The following is a 17,527-nucleotide window of genomic DNA, read 5'->3' on the forward strand; positions in this document are numbered from 1 at the left end:
GGCTGAGTGTTGGGTGAGTGCTGTCTGAGTTCTAGATGTGTGCTGGCTGAATGTGGGCTGAGTGTTGGGTGAGTGCTATCTGAGTTCTAGATGAGTGCTGGCTCAATGCTGGCTGAGTGCTGGCTGAGTGCTGGCTGAGTGCTGGCTGAGTGCTGAGTTGTTCCCTGGCATTCCTACAGGCCGCAGGAGGGTCTCGTGATGCAGGTGGCCACCATGCTGGTTCCCTACCATGCAGGGAGGGAAGGGCTGAGCTTCTCTGTGGTCACTGGGAGCATTCTCCTCTCACTTTTCCCTGTGGTCATAAAATAAGCACACCCTTGTCAAGAACTCCTGAGAAACCCCGTGGCCTTGACTCTCTGCTTAGTGTGTCTGTCCTGTGAAATGGCAGTGAGTGACATAAAGGGTCAGAAGGCTCTCGGGCTGCTCTGCCCTGCGTCTGGGAGTGTGAAGGGAGCTGGTGCGGACTCCTGCCTGAGGGGACCTTTGGTGTTTAGAGGTTCTTAGACTAAGCAGATCCTACCTAAGGACGTGAATTTGACCAGGAGTTTCTTTTTATGTATTTATGTTTTAAGTTTATTGATTTTGAGAGAGAGAGAGCGAGCAGGGGAGCAGGCAAGGGGCAGAGAGAGAATCTTAAGCAGGCTCCACGGTCAGCACAGAGCCTCCCACGACCCTGGGATCATGACCTGAGCCCAAATCAAGAATCAGACGCTTAACTGACTGAGCCATCCAGGCACCCCCCGACCAGGAGTTCCTAAGGGTGTTGACCCTCCAGGCTGTGTGAAGGGCACATAGGTTAGGAATGCCGGATCCCTGCTTCGGTAGGTGTACATAGAGAGATGGTCTGTGCCCGTGGTTAGCTGTTGTAAAAACTAGAGATAAACACCAGAAGAGACGTATAAACAATTATGCCAATAATCATTCCTTATATTTCTCTAGAAGTTAGAGTTTAGAGAGGACTTTTCCATTCATGGTGTCGTCACTGAGGGACAGGTGAGAAGGGCCTTCCTGGGGGAAGTGGAATGGGCAAGGCCTTGGAGAGCCAGGGAGAGGGTATGAAAAAATGGAGCATGTTACACAAAGTAGAAGAAATGTGTAAACCAAGGAAGGTCAAAAGAGCATTATCAGGGAGGGGTGGCTTGTGTGTCCAAGGACAGGTGAGCCGTGGAAGGTAAACTGGGAAGGTAAAATGAGTTTGGTTATACTGGGCTTTGAATATGGAAGAAGTGAATGAGGGTATATGATCCTCTAATGCCCTTGTGATCTATGTAACCATCTTGACCACGTAAAAGTAAAACCTGTGACTCTGACTTAATTTATTTTAGCAACTTCTTATTCCTAACCTAAATAACACATCTAGAGTATGGATATATATCATATACATGTTGGATGAAGGGATGAATTTTTGGATGGGTGAATGGATGGATGGGTAGATGGATGGATGGATGGGTGGATGGATGGATGGATGGGTGGATGGATGGATGGATGGATGGATGGGTGGATGGATGGATGGATGGTTGGATAGGTGAGTGGTTGGATGGGTGGATGGGTGGATGGATGGGTGGATGGATGGATGGATGGATGGATGGATGGATGGATGGGTCGGTGGATGGGCGGATCGGTGGGTGGGTGGGTGGATGTATGTATGATTAGATGGGTGAGTGGATGGGTGGGTGGGTAGATCAGTTGGGTGCGTCAATTGCCTCCTCTTCCATGTAAGTCTTCATTCTCCTTTCATGGAAGCCATCCATTTAACTGCCCACTAAAATCATTCTTTTGGTGCCATGAGGGCCAATGAGGCCCAACAAGAATTTGAGTTGTATGTGTATAACCCACTTTGAAGAGGCCCGTCGTAAGGACTACCCCAAAATTTCCTTAACCCATTGCCCTATTCTCAACTATGGTTCTCCCAGGTTTTGAAATGATTGAGTGTGCAGACAGGCAAGAGTTCTCCTTGGTTTAGTAGCTGCCTCATTGGGAACCACAAACTATCCTGTGAAGATCACTCTGTCCAGCTTCCAGAAGATCCCATGCTCCAGAGGTGAAGGTGTGTAAGGCATGATTCTTCTTAGCCATTAGCAAACTTGACCCTTGCTCATGTGTGCAACGTGAGAAGTCTGAGCACATCCCTTGCCCCTAATAAATCACCCACGCCCTATTTTCTGCTATCTGAAATTCCACCAAGGTGAGAGGATTTTTCTTTGGATGAAGTGTGCTTGGAGCCGAGGACAGAGGAAACTCAGAGAGTCCCCAAACTGAGTATTCATTTACTTTCTATTGTCTGAGGATTTGTCGGGAGCAATTGCTTTCAGTGGGACCGTGCCTTGGATACATTGATTTTTCTTTGTGGTGGGATAGGTGCTCAGACTGTAGCAGAGCGTGTCCCCAGAAGCAATGGGGTGAGTGTGACCTTAGAGCCGAGGGAGCCCGCTTCCCTTGCTGACCATGGGGAGCCTCCCAAGCTCCCGGCCTCCTCCTTGTCTGAGCAATCTCTCCCGCAAGGGAAGGTTTCAGGGAGGGGAGGGAGGTTGTCCACAAGGGCTGCCGAGATGGCCGAATGAGGCTTTTTGGTTGCAACAAGAATCCAAAGAGAGGAGCCCTCAGAAGTGCGTTTCTGACCCTGGGGTGGGAGCTCCATGTTTGGCGTCTGGAAGTTTCTCTGCCACATCTAGAGGAACAGGCCTTGGTCTGGGAGCTGAGTCTTCAGAACAGGCTGGGGTTTCCAGCAGCTGGGAGGTGTCCCCTGGACCTTGCTGCTTTTGGCCTCCTAAGGAATCAGCAGCAGCCTGTTGTGGCCTGAACAACTGCTGGAGGGTGACATGGCCTGATTCACGCTGACTTTAGGCACCAATCAGCTAATGCCATGCTTTCCTTGGCATGAAAGCATAGCAGCTTTATTAGCACAGTGATACGCAACCGAACAAGCGTTCGTCTTGCACATTACATCAAATTAACTTGTACAAAATTAATATTCCTGACCTTGCTAGTGGGCAGAGCAATCAATCTAGGAGAGGTTGTCATCCCAATGTGGCCGGCCTTCTGGAGAAGTCCTGACCACCGTGGCTTCAGCCACCATTTCCTTCCCCCAGAGCCAAGCCATGCCCTCCTAGTTCCACTGGCCCAGCTTTGGCCCTTTGGGGGATTATCCTGGTTCCTGGGAAGCCCCAGTGCCCAGTAGGGATGCCCGGGAGGCCCCTCGTCTCCTTGGGGCCATCCAAGAATGCCATCTCTCTTTATCTCGACAGCCCGTGACCTCCATCGCTCCAGATGGCTTGGGTGACACTAGGTGCCCAGGTGGATGGATGGAGACAACTCTGTGCCGGCTTGTGTCGTCCTGGGTACCAAGCCATGCACACTCCTTCCCTGGAATCAAGTTTCTCCCTCTGTTGTCTAGTGAGTGTCTTAACAGGCCCACAGCTCAATATAATCACCTTGGTATTCCCCAGCGCATTTGGCCAAGCTCCCCCCGACTCCGTCACTCGCTTCCTTCTGCCATCTCCTCTCCTCTGGGCACAGCAAGCAAATCCCACATCAGTGCTGTTCCTCCGAACCCCCTCCCAGCCAGCGTCCAGGAGGACGCGCTCCATTCCGAGATTTCCCTTCTCGGGGCCCTTGCGTATCAGGGTGCTGGGAGCTGCCTACAGGGTGACAGTGCTCTGTCATGGGCAGCCAGACCCGAGCACCCTGCCTGTCCCCCCGCCTGTCCCCCTCCGGGGCTCCTGGCAGCCCATTTTGCAGGGTCTCAGGACATCTGAGCGTAACTCTGGGTCCCAAATCGAGTTGCACCGGACAGGGCAGATGCCACAGATGCGGCAGTGCTCACAGAAGAGAGACCTGTGTAAAAATAACCCCGAGGGCCCAGTGTATGGGCACTTAATGTGATTCCTTTGAAGAGCAGAAATGCTTGCGTGAAATGGGTCAGTCTGCCTGGATTTTCTAGGTGTGTTTAGAACAAAGGAAGATTGAGGTGGGTTCTCAGGGAGGTTGAGCTCTCTCCCCCATAAGGAAGAAAGCGACTCAAGGCAGAAACTGACCTGATGTGGGGCTGGGCTCGGCCTAGAGAAGGTGGCTGCAGGCACACTGGCCAGAGGGGCTTCGGCGCCCGAGGTGGCCGTCCCTGTGGGCGCTGAGTGAAAGGTACCTGGCTCTAACCATCACCCCCACGGGTTAGAGAGCCTGGGACAGGCATGGAAATGTGGGATGAGCCAGGCTTGGTGAAGGCCCTGCCTGCTTCCTTCCCAGATGTCTTAAGAATGGCCCATGCCTGCAGGGGTGGGGGGGTGCGGGGGCGCCGCTCTTCCTTCCTCCGCCTACTTCCCCTACTTCCCTTGCCCGTCATTTCTCCCCCTGCTTCTTCTCCTTCCTCTTTGGCTTTCTGCCTTCTCCACAGCCCACAAGGTGGCCAGAGAGCAGGGGAGCACAGCCGGTGCCGCGTGGGGACTCTTGCCCAGCAGGCTTTGCAGGTTCCCCACAACCCCCTTTTCTGGAAGGCAGCATGCAGATATGGGGACCTGGGAGCGGGAGTCAGCCCGGAGCCTGGGCCTGAGCCCCCCAGCCCTCAGTGCGGGTCCCTGGGTTTGTGCGGGTCCCTGGAGCCCTACCTCTATTTGCAGAGTCCTTTTCCCTGGGAAAAGCCCTTATGCCCTCGCTCCGTATGAAGTCCTTGCTTTTTCACCAACACCTGGGAGGTAGGCGTGGCGGGAACTTCTCCCCTCCTTCTCCCACGCCTGGGAAGAACTTGGAGCTCAGAGACCTGAAGCCAGTGTCATGGTCACAGGAACAGCGCGTGGCAGAGCTGGGTCTCGTCGTCTGTGACATCACTCATTGTAACATGAAAAATCGCAGCGCAGGAACACCGACGAAATTGGCAGGCCTCTCCCAAGTTCAGGCCAGCGCCCTCACTGACGGTTCTCCCCTTGGGGCCGTGGGGGGGGTGGTGGTGGTGGGGGGGGGGTTCGCAGCTATCCCCTGTCATTGCCAGGAATCTGCTTTGTCATGGGCTCAGGTGTGGCGAGAGGGGGGTTTCAGAGGTGGCCAAGACGCCCCGTTGGTGATCCTGCGGGAACACTGAGGTTAACTGCAGGCTCCAGTGCCTAATCCTCCTGGGGTTTCCAGACCCAGCAGGACAGTAGGTATCCTCTGCCCAGAACAGCCTACATCAGCCCTCCCCTGTTCTGCTCACCAGGGTCACCTGAGCAGTTAATTTCTTGGTCGCTCTCTAGACTGGTTAAATTGTTCTCTACAAACAAAACCAAAACCAAAAACCTGCTTTGGAAATCTGAGTGCTCAGGGAGGCCTGAGTCTCCAGCCTTGGGCACTGACCCGGGGCAGCCCCCGGGGCCCTGTCCCCTCAGCCAGGACTCCCAGCTCAGGCCCTCTCTGTACTCACCGCCCTCCGTCCTGGCCCCTGGAGTCATCTCGCCTGCCTGTCTCTCCTCCAACGTCCATCACCACCCACCTCTCACTCCCTCTGTGGCCTCTGTTTTTTCTTCCTCTCTCTGTCTCCGGTTTTCTGTCTCTCTCTCTCTCTCTTTGTCTCTCCCTATATCTGTCTGTATCTCTGTCTCTCCCTGTCTGTCTCCCCCAAACCCTGATCCTTGTGCATTCTCCTCTCCTTCTCCCATTTTTCTCCTGTTGTTCTCCCCTCTCTGCTCCTCCCCCGCTCCCTCGCCCAGCACAGGACTTGGGACTTGAACAGGCGGCTGTCCTCTTGCCTGCCAGTTCCCCTCTCTCCATCCCAGGCCTGGGATATTCCTCTGGGCTGCCCTTACATGGGGGAAGGGGAAAGGGAATCTGGGAAGGCTGTAGTGGGCAAAACCCCTTCCCAGGGGGTCTTGGGAATTGGAAAACGGAGCACTTATTAAAACAGAGCACTTGACTTCTGAACTTTCACTGCAGTCCAGGAAATGCGAAAATCCAAAGGAGGGTTTACTCTGATGTTGCCTCTGGGAGCAGGGCACAGCCAGGCCTTTCTCCCTTCTTTCCACCCCCCACTGCCGGCACCCCCTGCTCCCCTGCTGTGCCCACAGCCCCTGGGGCTGGAGAGCTCCCCCCACCCCTCCAACAGGGGCACTTCAACGCCTTCTCCCCTCCCTTCTGGGAGAGATTCACAACAATGTGATGAAGGTAATTCCCACTTGCCTGGAAATGGATTCCATTATGCCCCAGCTTACTGTTTTATGTTTATATCAACCGTATTAATTTCTTTTTACCTAGTGGTTGAGTTTAGTTAACGACGATAATAAATACTCATGAGGGAGCGGCTGCCTCCTGAGGGCTGGCTTTGCACTCCTCGGACAGGACAGGGTCCATCGTCCCGGTGGCCGAGTCTCAGGAGGCGGGAGCGCTCGGACCCCCTGGAAGGGCAGGCATGGAACCCCACAAGTCAGGGAAGGCCATGACGTAGCAGCCCGCTCCACACTCCTGTGGAGTCAAATCGCCTTCACCCCTGCGCTGACTCCTGTGAAGTCACAGCCTTGGGCGAGTCCCATCTAACCTGTCAGAGCTCCAGCTTCCTCCAGCTCAGAAAGGAAATCATTGAATCAGCCTTCCAGGCTAGAGAGGGTCAAATGCAATAAATAGGAATATGGTTCATAAACATACACGTGTTAGGTACGGCCATTTTTTTTTTTTTTTTTTTTTTTTTTTTTTTTCATATAATTTAACAAGGGCAGCAGGCTGGGGAAGTTTGCAGGGAACTCTTGTAATTTTGAGAGCTTTTGTCTCACACGAACATGTGTCTCTACCCAAGAGCCCCCTTCGTTCTGCCTGAATGAGGTTCTTCAGTTCATTCACCTGTCCGAAAACATGCCCTTGGCCTTGAGCTCTGGAGCAATGGATTGTCGTGCCGCTGCTTGAAGCGCTTTCTCTTCCGTGGAGGGGAGAGAGAGTGGGGGGTGGACGTGGGGAGGCAGTTGCAGCAGATCTGGAAGGGCTCCCCTCGTGGAGAGAAACTTTTTCCACTGAGCCGTTTGGGGGAAAAACGAAACGCAGCGCCCCGGCCCGCCCCTCACTCGCTCGCTGGCCTCCACTCCCGCCTGTGTCTTTGCGTCGTTACAGCTGTTGATTTGGTTTGGATGAGAGCCCCCCACCCCCACTCGGGGGTTCAGCTGCCTCCTGTACTGGAGCCCGCAGCAAAAGCTTCAGTGTCATCCGTCCGAGACACAAGAACGACGGTGGTAGCGCGTTCTTGGGGAGGGGTACTCACGTGTGGGAGCCGCCTGGGTGCCTCCGGGGCGAGGAGACACCATCTGCCGTGTTCCCTCCTCTCTTCCTCAGGGGTGGGGGCCGTCATCCTGTCCATCCCAGAGGCCCTTCCCCATGAAGTAGCCCCGCTCAGAGAGAACTGATCCAGGAGGGACTTTGGATCAGACCCCAGGACATCTGCTTTGCTCTGGGACTGACCAGAGTCTGGATCCACGTGGATGTTTTTGGGCAACTAGCAAGAGGCTTGAAGAAGTCATCTATGGTGTTCGTTCACTCGTTCATTCATCCATCCATCCATCCATCCATCCATCCATCCCATGGATATATGTTGAGACAATAGGGTTGCAGCAGATACTGGGGGACGGGGCGGGGGGGGGGATGGGTGGGCGCTGGCCACGCGAAGCTGACGGTCCCTCAGAGCATCCTGGAACGTCCGCTGTAAGCAAGTGATCGAGTGCTGTGTCTTGTCACAAGAGGGGAGAGGGTGCTAAGGGGACAAAACTTGGGGCCGGAGAAGCCCCACCTTTGGCCTGGGGAGGGGGGGGCACCGGCTCACCTTCTCCTTGTTTGCATCTGCCTTGGGGTTTCCAGGAGAGCGGTCAGCAGTGGAAAGTGAAGCGGGAGAGACGTCAGTGCATGCTAGAAGCTGATGGGCTGGAGAGGAAGTGACACCAAGACCAGGGGAGGACTTCAGGGTTGCTTTGAGGAATTTGAGCTTTCTTCCAAGCCAGATGGGAAGTCACCGAGGGTGTAGCAGCGTTGGGGTGGGGGGGGGTTGACCTGACTAGCTTGCTGATCAGTAAGCATGTGGGGACGGGGTTGCTTCTTCACGAAGGATAGATGGGAGGGGCGGGAGCAGGGGCTCACTGAGGAGACGGGGGGTGCTGGTGGCTGCCCAGGCTGGTGTTGGAGGGGACGAAGGACGGACAGAGCCTGTTACAAAGGCTGGTAACGAGCTTCTTCCTGCTGGACGTGACCTCCAACTACTCCCTTCCCAAAGGAGACAGGGAGTAGCTATTGCTCACCTACTATGTGCAAAACCGTGACAATGTGGGGGCTCTTAGGTGGCGCAGTAGATTGCGTGTCTGACTCTTGATTTCAGCTCAGGTCATGATCCCGGGGTCACGGGATCGAGCCCCGCGTCAGGCTTCGTGCTGAGCCTGGAGCCTGCTTAAGATTCTCTCTCTCTCTCTCTCTCTCTCTCTCTCACTCTCTCTGTCTCTCCCTTTGCCCCTGCCCCACTCGCTCTTGTATTCGAGCGCACTCTCTCTCCGTCTCTTTCTCTCCCTCTCCCACTAAATAAATAAATACATACGTAATAAATAAATAAAACCGTGACAATGTAAAACGGGGTCCTTGCCTTGGAGAATTCAGACGAGAGCATACGGAGGGTTAAAAAGCAGCAAGGAATTCAAACAAGGGTTCACAGGAGCCAAGCTTCGTGAGGCTCTGTGTGATTAACTGTCAGGTCCGGGTGGGGGATGGTGTCTGCCCTTGGCTCCCAGGGAGGAGAGGCCCCTGAAGGCCAGCATCATGGTGGGGATGGGGACCAGCTTCTCACCCAGCACCCCCGCCCCAGTTGACTTCCCACTATCCCCTGTGACAGTGACTGGAGTCACCCCCTCCTTGCCTGACCTGGACATTAACTGTCCCCGTGTCCGGGAGGACTTCCTTCTATCCAGCCAGGACGATTTTGCTCCTCGGCCCGGAGAAGAAAGGACTAAAGATGCCTTGGCTGGGTGCTCATGAGGAGCCTGTGCTTGGAGGAGTGAGCGTGTTTCGACCTCAGTTTACCTTTTGCTCAGACACATTGTAAAATGGGGAAGTAGACACGGGACGACCCCACTGATCCAGTGCCCTGCCTCATACGGACGGGGAAATCGAGGCCTCGTGAAAGAAAGTGCCATACTGTTCTGCGTGCACCCGCCTCGCCTGGCGGGTGTGGGTCCTTGGTATAGATTTGCCCAGTGAACGCACCTTTCCTTCTCCTATAACTCTCCCTGCCCTCACAACGTCTCCAAGTTTCGTGACAATTTAATTTAACGTGGAGGGAAGAGCCGTCGGGGGGTGGGGGAGGAAGTCCTAGGCTCAGCCTAAGGGTCTGATGAGAAAATGGCGGTCTCGGTAGGTGGTGAGGTCCCTGTCACGGTGGTGTGCGAGTGCGCTTATCAGGAGCCTCAGAAACCCCACAAGGCCAGGGTCTCCCCAGGACCCAGTGCCCCTCGGCACCCAGCCTTTTTCAGTTTCTTCAGAGCAGGATTCTGCTCCCACCAGGGAGGTTGGCCTTACTTTCCTCAGTCACCAGACTGCTGGCGTTCTGATATGGCGGAATGATTCACGAAGCATATCGAGGTGCGGTGGGGGCCCCTCTGGGGGCGGGAGCTGGTCAGATAGGTGCGGGGCCTGTGGGGGTGCTGCGGGCGGCCCATGCGTGGAGGCTTCCACGGGGGCTCCCGTGTTCAGGCAGCGGACTGGCAGAGCCACTGGGTTTTCTCTTAGCTGGGAGTCTCTGTGCCTCAGGGGGCTCCCGTGTCTGCCATCGGCCCCCGCCCCCACTTCTCCGGGCTGCCCAGTGTCCTCCCATAGCTGCCTCAGGTTAGGGCCACTTCTGGGTTGTTGCCTCTCGCAGACTTAATTCCACGGGAGCCATCTTGACAGCAAAGGGCCCAGAGTGTGGACTCACGTTGCCAACTGCGGCTCAAAGGACCACCTTCAGGAGAGAAGGGGCTCTGGGGTCCATCTCTGTTTCCACAAAGCCGGGCTTTTCCTCACATGTCCGGCGTGGGGACATGGGCCGTGTGGTTTCCTCCTCTCTTCCCTCGTGTCCAAAATGAAGCCCCTTTGATGGAAACATTATGCATCTGGGCACCCGGGGCATCTCTGCAGACAGGGGGCCATGCCCAGTTAAAGCCCCACCACTCTCTGCTCCTGCTCCTCTCCGAGAGGAGTGCGGACCTGCCCGGATGCTCTGGCCTGCCCCTGCCGTGTGTGCCCTGGCGAGAGCGACCGGCTGACCTGGTTTGCCCAGGTCCGAGAGGCTCCTCGGGGTGCAAGACTTTCAGTGCTAACATCAGGGCCGTTCCGGGCAAACTGTGACTCCTGGTCTCTCTCCATGCCTGGCTGCCTCACATACCCCTGCCCGTACGAATGCGTGTACTGGGAACGCTATTCCCATCTCGGTTCCAATGACCTCAGGGTTGGGATGTCACTCTTGTCTCTGCTCAGAATTCTTGGCGCTCAAAGGGAGACTTCGGAATGGAATGACCAGGATGAAAGAGCAAAGGGGGGAGATATCTGTCTTCAGGGGAATCTTAAATGTGAGAGTCATGTTTTTTTGGTTTTTTGGTGTTTTTGGTTTTTCTCCTGCGGCCCCGCCCCCCGGCCAGGTGTCAAATCGATACATCGATAGGAGGCACATCTTTAAAATTCTGGAAGTAAATTCCACAAACGAAGCTTCCTTTTCTTCTATGAGAGTTTGTCTTCAGTTTTGTAGTGTTTGGGTCAAGCTGGACACCCCATGCCGTGGCATTCCGGCCACCTCACACACTCGCCCAGCAGTCTTCTGACACAAACACACACACGCACACACACATACACACAGACACACACACACTATATATATATATTTATTATATTATAAATAAATGTAATTATAAATATATCTAAGTTATAAATATATATATTTATATATTTAAATATCAATATTATATAAATATTATATATATATATATATATATATGTATAAATCACTTTGTTCCATTAACGCAACTCCTCTCCTGGCTTTTCGTCTCTGGATGTGTCTGTTCTAGAACCCACAGCTGCTCAGCCCTGCCCTCCACCTGCTCGGGAAGTGCACACTGGATTTATATCCCCAGTTACATTGCTTCCAGAAAGACAAGATCCCTGTTGAATGCCCATGAAGCTTATGCTGAGTAAATATTGACAAAGTAGTCTAAAGAGCAAACACTTTGACATTTGTAAGGTCCACTGGAAGGTCTTGTATATATTTATACAGAAGGAGTGAGCACCGCATACCAATTTTCCTGAACTTGTTCTGACATAATTCTGCATGGATAGTGTGTGTGCAGGTGGCTGAGAACACGGCTGAATGTTCACACGGCGGACGGGGCCAGGGCTGGGTCGAGGTCTTCCCTCCCATTGGGAACAAACCAGTGCCTATCCCTTGGTAGGAAAACTTACTATCAGCTTTTATGAGACCTAGTTTTCCAGAAGGAAGAAAGAAAAAAAAATAATAATCCACAAAACCTTGCTTTTAATTTATTGCAATTGATGTACTTTCTTTTTACTTCGTAAAAATTTTATTGATGTTTTCGTACTTTATATTTATTAAAGATTGAGCCTCAAAAATGTAATGAGTAAAAAATGCTTGCTTAATTTAAATTGTGAATCTGTCTGTTAAGAAATGCATTAGGGGTAGGAGAAGCATAAGACATATTAATTGACAGACAGGAACTGCTGTCTCTGAGGTTGATACAAGTAATTTATTACTTTAGAAATGAATGCCACCTCCAGAATGTGCTTCATTAATTTCAAATTTAGTTTTAATTTCAAGCTGTTGCCCCTTGAGAAGAATAAGGTGGCAAATTATGTTTGAAGAGCAGGTTTTTTTTTTTTTTTTTTTTTTTTTTTTGCTCCAAAGAAACACCACGTTTTAACTATTTAGTTTTACAAATACATGTGCCCGGCCTACCTTGCTGCATTTTTCCCGAGAGTCGAGAACATTTTCTAGGTAAGGTCAACACTTAACTAATGCTTTTTTTTCTTTCTTTCTTTCTTTCTTTCTTTCTTTCTTTCTTTCTTTCTCTCCTTCTTTCTCTCCTTCCTTCTCTCCTTCTCCCCATCTCTCTCTTTTCTTTTCCACCTGTTACCACCACGGCAGCCTACGTTTCCGATGAGTTAAAGGCTGCCGCCCTGGTAGAAGAGGATATAGACCCCGAGGAGAGCACGGCAGATGGGGAGCCCTCGGCCAAGTACATGTGCCCGGAGAAGGAGCTCGGCAAGAGCTGCCCCAGTTACCAGAACTCCCCGGCGGCTGAGTTTTCCAGCCACGAGATGGACAGCGAGTCCCACATCAGTGAGACCAGTGACCGCATGGCTGACTTTGAAAGCGGCTCCATCAAGAACGAAGAGGAGACCAAGGAGGTGGCGGTCCCCCTGGAAGACACGACCGTGTCGGACAGCCTGGAGCAGATGAAGGCCGTGTACAACAACTTCCTGTCCAACTCCTACTGGTCCAACCTGCACCTCAACCTGCACCCGCCGTCGTCGGAGAAGAACAACGGCGGCGGCAGCAGCAGCAGCAGCAGCAGCAGCAGCAGCAGCTGCGGCAGCGGGAGCTTTGACTGGCACCAGAGCGCCATGGCCAAGACCCTGCAGCAGGTGTCGCAGAGCCGCGTGCTGCCCGAGCCCAGCCTCTTCAGCACCGTGCAGCTGTACCGGCAGAGCAGCAAGCTCTACGGCTCCATCTTCACGGGCGCCAGCAAGTTCCGCTGCAAGGACTGCAGCGCCGCCTACGACACGCTGGTGGAGCTGACCGTGCACATGAACGAGACGGGGCACTACCGCGACGACAACCACGAGACCGACAACAACAACCCCAAGCGCTGGTCCAAGCCCCGCAAGCGCTCCTTGCTGGAGATGGAGGGCAAGGAGGACGCCCAGAAGGTGCTGAAGTGCATGTACTGCGGCCACTCGTTCGAGTCTCTGCAGGACCTGAGCGTCCACATGATCAAAACGAAACACTACCAAAAAGTGCCTCTGAAGGAGCCCGTGACTCCCGTCGCAGCCAAAATCATCCCTGCCGCCCGGAAGAAAGCTTCGCTGGAGCTGGAGCTCCCCAGCTCCCCGGATTCCACGGGCGGGACCCCCAAGGCCGTGATGCCCGACACCAACGACGTGCTTCAGAAGAACTCCAACCCCTACATCACGCCAAATAACCGGTATGGCCACCAGAACGGGGCCAGCTACGCGTGGCACTTTGAGGCCCGGAAGTCCCAGATCCTGAAGTGCATGGAGTGCGGCAGCTCCCACGATACCCTGCAGGAGCTCACCGCCCACATGATGGTCACCGGCCACTTCATCAAGGTCACGAACTCGGCCATGAAGAAGGGCAAGCCCATCATGGAGACGCCCGTCACGCCCACCATCACGACCCTGCTGGACGAGAAGGTGCAGTCCGTGCCCCTGGCCGCCACCACGTTCACGTCCCCCGCCAACACCCCCGCCAGCGTCTCCCCGAAGCTGAACGTGGAGGTCAAGAAGGAGGTCGACAAGGACAAGGCGGTCCCCGACGAGAAGCCCAAGGAAAAGGAGAAGCCCTGCGAAGAAGAGGAGAAATATGACATCTCTTCCAAGTACCACTATTTGACTGAAAACGACCTAGAGGAGAGCCCCAAGGGGGGCCTGGATATCCTGAAATCCCTGGAGAACACCGTGACGTCGGCGATCAACAAGGCGCAGAACGGCACCCCCAGCTGGGGGGGCTACCCCAGCATCCACGCCGCCTACCAGCTCCCCAACATGATGAAGCTGTCCCTGGGCTCGTCGGGGAAGAGCGCGCCCCTGAAACCCATGTTCGGCAACAGCGAGATCGTGTCTCCCACGAAAACCCAGACCCTGGTCTCTCCCCCCAGCAGCCAGACCTCGCCCATGCCCAAGACGAACTTTCACGCCATGGAGGAGCTGGTGAAGAAAGTCACCGAGAAGGTTGCCAAAGCGGAGGAGAAGACGAAGGAGCCGGAGGGCAAGCTGTCTCCGCCCAAGCGGGCCACCCCGTCCCCGTGCAGCAGCGAAATCAGCGAGCCCATCAAGATGGAGGCGTCCAGCAGCGACGGGGGCTTCAAAAGCCAGGAGGGCAGCCCCAGCCCCCAGCGGGACGGCTGCAAGGAGGGGAGCCCCCCGGCAGAGCCGGTGGAGAACGGCAAGGAGCTGGCGAAACCCATGAGCAGCGGCCTGAGCAGCAGCACGGCCATCATCACCGACCACCCGCCCGAACAGCCTTTCGTGAACCCGCTGAGTGCCCTCCAGTCGGTCATGAACATCCACCTGGGCAAGGCTGCCAAGCCCTCCCTGCCTGCCCTTGACCCCATGAGCATGCTTTTCAAGATGAGCAACAGCCTGGCCGAGAAGGCGGCCGTGGCCACGCCGCCGCCCCTGCAGTCCAAGAAGGCGGACCACCTCGACCGCTATTTCTACCACGTCAACAACGACCAGCCCATAGACTTGACAAAAGGGAAGAGTGACAAGGGCTGCTCTTTGGGTTCAGTGCTTTTGTCACCCACGTCCACATCCCCGGCAACCTCCTCATCCACGGTGACAACGGCAAAGACATCTGCCGTCGTATCATTCATGTCAAACTCGCCGCTCCGCGAGAATGCCTTGTCAGATATATCCGATATGCTGAAGAACTTGACAGAGAGCCACACGTCAAAGTCCTCCACTCCTTCCAGCATCTCCGAGAAGTCTGACATTGACGGGGCCACTCTGGAGGAGGCCGAGGAGGCGACGCCCGCGCAGAAGAGGAAGGGCCGCCAGTCAAACTGGAACCCCCAGCACCTGCTCATCCTCCAGGCCCAGTTTGCCGCCAGCCTCCGGCAGACCTCCGAGGGGAAGTACATCATGTCCGACCTGAGCCCCCAGGAACGCATGCACATCTCGAGGTTCACCGGGCTCTCCATGACCACCATCAGCCACTGGCTGGCCAACGTGAAATACCAGCTTCGAAGGACAGGTGGAACAAAGTTCCTCAAAAACTTGGACACCGGCCACCCCGTGTTCTTTTGTAATGACTGCGCGTCACAAATCAGGACTCCCTCCACGTACATCAGTCACCTGGAGTCACACCTGGGCTTCCGGCTCCGGGACTTGTCCAAACTGTCCACCGAACAGATTAACAATCAAATAGCACAAACCAAGTCGCCCTCAGAAAAACTGGCGACGTCCTCCCCGGAGGAGGACCTGGGGACCTCCTACCAGTGCAAACTTTGCAATCGGACCTTTGCGAGCAAGCATGCGGTGAAACTTCACCTTAGCAAAACACACGGGAAATCCCCAGAAGACCACCTTCTGTACGTCTCTGAGTTAGAGAAGCAGTAGCGTTTGCTTTTGATTAAAATGACTGTAATTTGCTTTGAGGGAAACTGTTGCAGGCACCTTAAGGCCCCTCTGTCTCGTTCTTGGCACATGCTCTTATTTTAAGTGCAAGGAAATCACTCTGGGCAGGACTGTTTTGTATAACTGTACAGTGTTTAATAGAGGTGCATAATCAGCTGTTGTTACTGGTAAAATATGAAGGTTAAAACGCAGTGGCAAGTGTTTGGAACTTTGTGTAAATGGGATTGAGTTGTGAGCATCCCCCCGATGCTTCAAGCTGCATGCATTAACAGACAGTTTAATTAAGCATTTATAACGAAATCGGGCACACTTTTTCCACGCGGCTCGAGTGTGCTGGCATTCCTCACCCTTTCATCTTTAGCCCTCTGAGTACTTTGAAGCACTTTTGCATTAATTTGGTTAAAAAAAGAAAAGAAAATAATAATAATGTACGAAGCTCTGTTTTTTAAACTCCTTACCAGCTTAGTTATAATGAATAATATAAACCTCCATTTATGCAGGTCTGCAGGGGTATAACACGCCTTGAAATTTAAAAGAATATTATTTTCACATTGAAACATAGATGTATATATTGTATAGATTTCAGACTCTCTTATGAAAAAATGTGATTGTGGTTAAAAATGACCTTTTTTCCTGCATTTATAGCAAGTGTTTTATGTACCTGCTATGCACTGGGCATAAGCCGTGCCTATGTATAGTGTATATTTCTTTTCCTTTTTTTCTTTTTTTTTTTTAAGGTCTATGGTTTTGTTTTTGTTTTTTTTTTTTTTTTACATGCAAACATTGTAAATTATACAGAAGATACCACAGATAGCATTTATAAAGTATACAGAAACATTATCTGAAAGCAAAGTATGAGTGTTTGTTTTCCTATACAGTACATCTATATTGATAGAGGTTCATGTTTAAATTATACATATTTATTAGCATCATGCTATCATTTGTTTTGAGCAGTCTGAATAAACGAGGCCAGGAAATACGTCCATGGCAGGCATCATAAATATTTTGCACATGATTTTTAAAGGTATTTATTAGAAATCAAAGAACGCTCAAAATAAACTCAGTGCTCAAAGGGTTAAGTCTATTTGAAAAGGAGAAAAAAAAAAAAAAAGAAGAAGAAGAACTTGTACTGTATTTCCTAAGCATTGATAAAGCCTTTAAAATGTTTGTACTGTAATACTTTGCTTAAAAGTCATGAGGCATTCCGTGATACAACCTCTTTCACTTACTTACCAGCCCTCTTGGTTGCTATTTCATGTTGTAGGATGCCTTTTTATTTCGATTGGTAACTTTCTGTTTTGTTCTTCCTAATTATTCTCCCAAGATCCCACACTGCAGCTTTATCTTTAGGCTTATGAAAGGTAACCCGTGGTTACCGGCTCTCCAAGTGATTCTGTTCTCCATTTTTGGCAGTTAATTTGCAGAAGTAACTGACAGCTGACACCATATGAGAACCTATGTATAAAATATTGGCATGTAAACAGCACAGACACTGTAACACACTCTGTGCCCTGTTTTGTTGTTGACAATGAACCACCATTATGTGACTCTTCCTATAACCCTTTTTTCTACGGCAGCATTAAAATTGTCTTTTTGCTATAATTTTGTGTTGCGTTCACAATTATGTCTGAAATGTGCTACGACTAACGAGCACATTAAAATTAAATTGTATGCGATCTGTTTATGACTGAGTTGGTTGCTGTGTCTGCCAGGTGCTGGCAGTCGGAAGCTGCCCGTAAATCACGGGAGTTTTAGTGAACTTTGGCGTTTGGAGAGCAGGGAGCCCTCTCTCAGAGGCTGCGTGGACAGAATTCTCCCCGAGAATAAAATGTTAAAGAAAGGAAGGCATTTCACATGAGGTTAGCTTCTCTCTGCGAAAGCGATCCGCCAACAGAGCGGTGGAGGGGCTCCAGGTCAACACCTGGTGGTCCGCGTGGGGGCCGGGGGTTTGGTCTCCCCTCTGGACAGTGAGGAGTCAGGGCCCCGAGCCCTGCAGGAGGCAGGTGGGGGAAGGAAGGTCTTTGCAAGACTCAGTGCGGGGCGGTTCCTTCCTGTTGATTCGGGATTTTCGAGTCGCAGCCACAGATAAGGAGGTGTGCAGGGTGGCGGCGGGGAGGGGGGGGGGTGACCGAACCCGTACACGGGAGGAGTGGGGAGAGCATTTATATGATAATCACCAGCTTTTATT

The 17,527-nt window shown here is 52.6% G+C and overlaps 1 protein-coding gene across 2 annotated transcripts in view; it reads left to right on the plus strand.

Moving 5' to 3' along the window:
• The window catches only part of TSHZ3 (teashirt zinc finger homeobox 3), a 70,790-nt gene extending 53,775 nt beyond the window's left edge, over positions 1–17,015 (plus strand). The window contains exon 3 of one of the 2 annotated variants that reach the window (XM_040446271.1): positions 12,107–16,941. In XM_040446271.1, the coding sequence (XP_040302205.1) occupies positions 12,107–15,321 (3,215 nt within the window). In that variant the 3' untranslated portion in view covers positions 15,322–16,941. Of the gene's footprint in view, positions 1–12,106 lie in introns of both variants that reach the window. The other variant, XM_040446270.1, reaches the window with a different exon arrangement.
• The last annotated feature ends 512 nt before the right edge of the window (positions 17,016–17,527 follow it).

Source organism: Herpailurus yagouaroundi, unplaced genomic scaffold (assembly GCF_014898765.1).
Source record: "Herpailurus yagouaroundi ecotype Mexico unplaced genomic scaffold, PumYag 194, whole genome shotgun sequence".
Lineage (NCBI taxonomy): Eukaryota > Metazoa > Chordata > Mammalia > Carnivora > Felidae > Herpailurus > Herpailurus yagouaroundi.